Genomic DNA, 7,078 nt, shown 5'->3' on the forward strand with positions numbered 1-7,078 from the left:
CTTCTGCCGGCATCCCGCCAGTACCTCCGACGTGCGGGAGGATACGAGGGCCCGTACATCGCTGCTTGCAGCTTTAATATTTTAATTATTATTGTGTAAAAACATTTAATTGGTTTAGTCTATAAAATGTCAGCAAATAGTGAGAAATGCTTTTTATATTTCTCATAGCCTGAGAATCAAAATAAGCTAAATTAAGTCCTGCTACAGTCAAGCAACATTAATAGAAATGAGGTAAATTGACAACCAAATATATTACAATAATACTTTTAAAAAGGAAGAACTGTAGAGTTTTCTGTAATAAAATACTGACCAATAATATCTTTAAATTACGTCTTCTTCCTTATTCTGTCCAAAACCCAGAGATATACAGTTTAAAGTTGAATAAAAGCAGAGAAAAGCAGAATGATTAATAAATGACCTCCTTTATTTATTAGTATTTGTATTATGTCCATCAGATAATCGGTTATTTGGCTGAAGCAAATAATAATAATACGACTTTTATTCTGAAACTAGTAACCGGAAGTAGTTTCATACCAGACGTGCTGACTTGACAGCGCTGCAGCTGTTCATAACGAGTTCAGACGCTCTGGAGGCATTTAGTCAAAACCTTCTTCTTCTTCTTCTGTGTTTTACTGTTTGATTTCATCTGTCAATCAAACCTCTCAGTAGTAAAGTAAAAGTACTTCATCTCAGATTACTTGTCAGATAAACTCGTAGTATTTTCGCTCTGTAGTACTTTGACAGTCTGTTGTAAATAAAATGCCTTTTGTCGTGCTGGACCTGGAGCGTCTAGCTCTGGAGCGGGTCGTCCCGGCTCTGCTGGTCCACGGATTCTGCTACGTGGACGGGCTCCTCGGGGAACCGGCCGGAGACGCGGTCCTGGAGCAGGTGATGGAGATGCACCGGTCCGGGGCGCTGCAGGACGGCCGGCTGGCGGGCTCCGTGCCGGGGGGCGTCCACCGGTCGAGGAGCATCCGCGGGGACCAGATCGCCTGGGTGAGCGGGTCCGAGGACCGAGGCTGCGAGGCGATCAGCTTCCTGCTCAACGTCATCGATCACATCATCGGCGTGTGCGCGAGCCGGCTCGGGAGCAAGAAGATCCGCGAGAGGTCGAAGGTGAGAGATTAATATTAAAGAGCAGACATAGTTTATCCAACACATTTAATGCACCGAATATTTATTATTATAATAATATAAATGATATTCTATATATATTTAGTTTATTTTGATTATTCAATTTAGTTGATTATATATTTATTTTATATTATTTATAGTAATAAATATAATATAATAATAATATATAATATAATAATGTCAATAAATAAGTATAATAATCAATCAACAATACTATTATATATTTATTATTTGTATTATCAATTTAGTTTATTACATATTTAGTTCATGTTATTTATAATAATAAATAATATAAATATAATATAATATATAATAATAAATAATATAATTATAAATAATATAAATATAATAAGCAACATATATTAGACTCTCTAAATTAATAATAAATATTAAATGATTATCAGAGTGGATCATTTTTCTGCAGCTTGAGTCTGATTGGATCCACTCAGCAACATGTGTTTTTAAGTTATTAGTAAACATATTTTATAGGTTTATTTAGTTTATTATTAAGTGGAGACGCTACGTTTTGATCTATATTTTCTTCAATAACTCGTCATTTATTTTATTACTTTCTTTATTTACGTTTGTAGATTTCTACTAAATTCACCAAAAGTTACCATTACATAATGCCTCATTTGCATATTTAAACATAACGTTAGAGAGAACTAACTAATAAATGTTAAAACTTTATTTACACTCTGATGGTTAACATTAAAACTTTATTTACACTGTGTACTTGTACTTCTACTGCAGTGAAGGATCTGAGTACTTCCACCTCTGCAGATGAAGCAGTTCTCACGTACACATCCAGCTGCTTAATCAATCACTCCCACACACACACACACACACACACACACACACACACACACACACACACACACACACACACACACACACACACACACGTCTTCATGTGTACAGTGAGCTCTTTTCACAAGTGTTTATCAGATTTAACTTCCTAAGAAAACAGGTCAACCAAGTTACAACAGGAATACACACCAAACACACACTCATGCACACCACACACACACACACACACACACACACACACACACACACACACACACACACACACAGGTATGATTTTCTCTTCTTACAGAACTAAGCTTTTGATAAATATAAAGTTTAAATCTCAGCAGCACATTTATTTTGTGGTGTGGCCTTCAGGTGAAATCTGTGTTTTGGTGATTTTTGTTTTTAAAATAATTCTGGGATTCAAATCACGAGCGCATGTTTTAGACGCTCACACGTTCGTATCGACATCGGCCTTTAAATCCAGTTCGTATCTTGTGTTTGTCTGAGCGTCTCTGACTGCAGCCTCACGTACGCTCCGTCATTAAAACCTGCAGCAGGCTGGAAGCCAAACCACTGTTTACCCTCCCTCCCTCCCTCCCTCCCTCCTCCCTCCTCCCTCCTCTCTACTAGGAGGATACGATAAAGTTGAAGCTCTCGGAGGCGTTTTGTTTTACACACTGAGGTGATTTGTGGTTGTTGGTCAGACGTGTTTGTGGTCGTGTGGTTGCATGCGATGTGTGTAAAGACGTCGGGAGGTTGTCGCTGATGTCGGCCCGGTTACTGAAGGTGTTGTGTGTGTGTGTGTGTGTGTGTGTGTGTGTGTGTGTGTGTGTGTGTGTGTGTGTGTGTGTGTGTGTGTGTGTCTTTAGGCCATGGTGGCGTGTTACCCAGGAAACGGGGCGGGTTACGTCAAACACGTGGACAACCCGAACTGTGACGGACGCAGCATCACCTGCACCTACTACCTCAACAAGAACTGGAACGCCGAGGTGCGTTCAGGGACCTCAGCTCAGCGCTGGATGTTTGACCTCTTTACGAGTGGTAGTTGTTATTGAAGGAGATCAGAGAATCTAATCTGTTGTGAGACTTCCTGTCTGAGGAGGAAACACTTCATGACTCTGATCTCTTCTTAAAACACATTGTGAGGAACTCGCTGTGAGAACACACTGACTATAGGAAGTATATATATATATAGATATATATAGATATATATATATAGATATATATATATATAGATAGATATATCTATATATATATATATCTCTATAGATATATATATATATATAGATATATATATATATCTATAAGAACAGAAGTCTGACTTTTGAGAATTGAATTTAGAAAATGAAGGAGAGAAACGATCAGCCGTATCTTTAAGAATCTAGTTTAATAATTATTTCTGCTTCGTGTGACAATGACACTAATCTGCTCTGCTGCTCGTTCGTGGTCGTCTTGTTGTTGTTGTTGTTGTTGATCAGGAGCACGGCGGCATCCTCAGGATCTTTCCGGAGGGGAAATCCTACGTGGCCGACATCAAGCCGCTGTTTGACCGGCTGCTCTTCTTCTGGTCCGACCGCAGGAACCCACATGAGGTTCAGCCCTCCTACGCCACCAGGTGACCAACCAACCAGTCAGCCAGTCAGTCAACCAACCAACCAACCAACCAACCAGTCAGTCAACCAACCAACCAACCAACCAGTCAGTCAACCAACCAGTCAGTCACCACATATAATAAGACGGCAATAAATATAAAATAAGTCTGAACAATATTTCACTTTTGAAAAAAGAGAATTCCATTCTTTATTTAAATCAAAGAGACACTATCATAGTGTAATATGTTTGTATATGTATGTATATAAAAATGCAGTCCACAAAGTGATAACAGAAATGGAGTTAATTGATGTACTTTAAAGTGACAAACACGCTACCAATACATCTTGATTCAGGAGTAAGTACATTGTAGTTTTTCTATACGGTGGAGGAAAAGTACAACAGAACCTGAAAACTACACTTCAGATACATGAATCACACAAAGAGAAGCTGCTGTCCTAAATGTGTTCGATTGATTTATTACAATAGACAACAATGTTTTCTGATACAACAGGAAGTTTTAATCTGTGATCTTTGTAAACACAACAGGAACAGATGTTTGCATGTTTTATTATGATTTTAGAACATAAGATACTAGAGTAATACTTACATAACCTCTGCAGTGATGGAACAAAAGTACTTTGACTGAAATTAATGATTAGATTTTAGTAATTTTCAGTTAATAATGTGAGTTTATCTTCACCATGATTGGCTCCACCTGCTGGTATGAATGTGTAATAACACAAAACCTTTTTAACATGTAACGCCTGTAAACAAACATTCATCCTGTATTGAAGCTAATATGATGATTATTACTAAGTAGTTCAACTCAAACTTTATTCAAACATGAATATGTTCAAAGGCTGGAGTGTGTATCTCCTTTACAAACACTGTGGATACAAAACTAAAACAAAAGGAAACTGAATTGAAGTCAAATAAAACCGTTAGTAGGAATTAGAAGAGCCGAGCTAATTAATTACACAACCTGACAGAAGAAGTCATTGCTGTACAAACATCAGTGTTGTCTCTTTGTTTCAGGTTCGCCGTCACAGTCTGGTATTTTGATTCAGAGGAGAGAGCCGAGGCCAAGAGACGCTTCAGAGACCTGACAGGTACAAGTTCACACAAACATAGTCGTAACAAGCTAAAGTCTGACTCTTTATTACTGTTTACAACATATTACACTGACTCTTTATTACTGTTTATAACATATTATACTATGACTCTTTATTACTGTTTATAACATATTACACTGACTCTTTATTACTGTTTATAACATATTACACTATGACTCTTTATTACTGTTTATAACATATTACACTATGACTCTTTATTACTGTTTTCAACATATTATACTATGACTCTTTATTACTGTTTATAACATATTACACTATGACTCTTTATTACTGTTTATAACATATTATACTATGACTCTTTATTACTGTTTATAACATATTACACTATGACTCTTTATTACTGTTTATAACATATTATACTATGACTCTTTATTACTGTTTTCAACATATTATACTATGACTCTTTATTACTGTTTTCAACATATTACACTATGACTCTTTATTACTGTTTATAACATATTATACTATGACTCTTTATTACTGTTTTCAACATATTACACTATGACTCTTTATTACTGTTTATAACATATTACACTATGACTCTTTATTACTGTTTATAACATATTACACTATGACTCTTTATTACTGTTTATAACATATTACACTATGACTCTTTATTACTGTTTATAACATATTACACTATGACTCTTTATTACTGTTTATAACATATTACACTATGACTCTTTATTACTGTTTATAACATATTATACTATGACTCTTTATTACTGTTTATAACATATTACACTATGACTCTATTACTGTTTATAACATATTACACTATGACTCTTTATTACTGTTTATAACATGTTATACTATGACTCTTTATTACTGTTTATAACATATTACACTATGACTCTTTATTACTGTTTATAACATATTACACTATGACTCTTTATTACTGTTTATAACATGTTATACTATGACTCTTTATTACTGTTTATAACATATTCCACTATGACTCTTTATTACTGTTTATAACATATTCCACTATGACTCTTTATTACTGTTTATAACATATTACACTATGACTCTTTATTACTGTTTATAACATATTACACTATGACTCTTTATTACTGTTTATAACATATTACACTATGACTCTTTATTACTGTTTATAACATATTATACTATGGAATGGAAAAAGTCATACATACTTTATACCTATCTTCATAATATTAGCTAAACTTCATTTATAATCTAATGTAGTTTGTGTCTTCATTTGTCTAGCTTCAGCGTTGCAGCAGGGCAGCAGCTCCAGATGACTTTCCTTTGTGGAGACGATGGCAGGATTTCTACCAACTCTCAAAAGCTTTTTGAAAACGCTGAAAGGAAAAGAAAGTCAGAACTTTGACTCCAGTCTGGAGGAGTTGAGAGAGATACGAGCTCCTCAGCGCTGCTGTCAGCGGCCGGGGTGGAGGAACAACAAGCCTGCACGGCGGCTTCTCTAACCTGATGAACGGAGGTCAGGTGACCTGTCGCTGCTCTGGACTTTACATGATGTGTGAACACTCTGCAGAGAAAGAGGAGAGCAGCGGACTGCAGCTTCAAGCTGAAGGAGGAGAGCTGACCCATAAAACAAGACAATAGAGACACGACGCTAACAAACATGTGACAGACATGTGTCATCATATAACACCTTCTGTATCGGTCTTATGAATACGACACATTTAGTCGATGTTTACTCATAAATTACATGTAGATGTGGACTGAAACGTCAAGTCATTACGTATTATCACGTTGTGTATCATTGTGTGTGTGTGTGAGAGAGAGAATACTCGCTGCCTCGTTCAAACAGCTCTTCAGAGACGTTCTGTAGCCCGATTACCTTTCAATTACTAATCCATCGTGTCTCACTACATGTGTGATAGAATCACTCTGAACACTGTTAACGGTCTCATTGAATAAAGCTTCTATTTTAAGAATGGAACGTACAACAATGTCCTCTGATGTACTCGTTTGTGTCACATCTTTTTATGAATGAATATTCATAATCTGGTGCAATAGTGTGTAAGAACGCATGTTTGTACGAAACTATAAAGAAAAACATTCAGACATGCTCATACTTTCATATTTAAGAGTATCGGAATAGTCCGTCATAGAATTATAGTAAGTTATGAAAGTCATATAAAGCATGTAAATAAAGTCCGATCATAGTATCCTGAAGAATGGCCTAGTATAGTATGTCAAGATTATACATATATATATATATATATATATACATTTATATATATATATATATAATATATATATATATATATATATATATATAAATGACCTTTAGTACAATCAGTTAAAGAAACTCTGCAGAAATATATACATCACACATCCAACTGCTGCTGTTGTAAAAATCACAAACTTCATATTCACATGCTGCTGAGCTCGAGGACAAAATAACCAGAAACTAGTTCAACTTCACAAATGTA

At 35.7% G+C, this 7,078-nt stretch overlaps 1 protein-coding gene across 1 annotated transcript; it reads left to right on the plus strand.

Annotated features, from left to right (window-relative positions):
- The first annotated feature begins 750 nt into the window (after positions 1-750).
- On the plus strand, positions 751-6,002 carry egln3 (egl-9 family hypoxia-inducible factor 3). Its single transcript, XM_079174083.1, has 5 exons — positions 751-1,116; positions 2,799-2,918; positions 3,408-3,544; positions 4,558-4,631; positions 5,883-6,002. Exons 1-5 carry the CDS (start codon positions 760-762, stop codon positions 5,915-5,917), a joined length of 723 nt encoding a protein of 240 aa, XP_079030209.1. The 5' UTR covers positions 751-759; the 3' UTR covers positions 5,918-6,002.
- Positions 6,003-7,078: the final 1,076 nt, after the last annotated feature.

The sequence above is a fragment of the Pholis gunnellus genome (assembly GCF_910591455.1).
Source record: "Pholis gunnellus genome assembly, chromosome: 15".
In the NCBI taxonomy this organism is placed as follows: domain Eukaryota; kingdom Metazoa; phylum Chordata; class Actinopteri; order Perciformes; family Pholidae; genus Pholis; species Pholis gunnellus.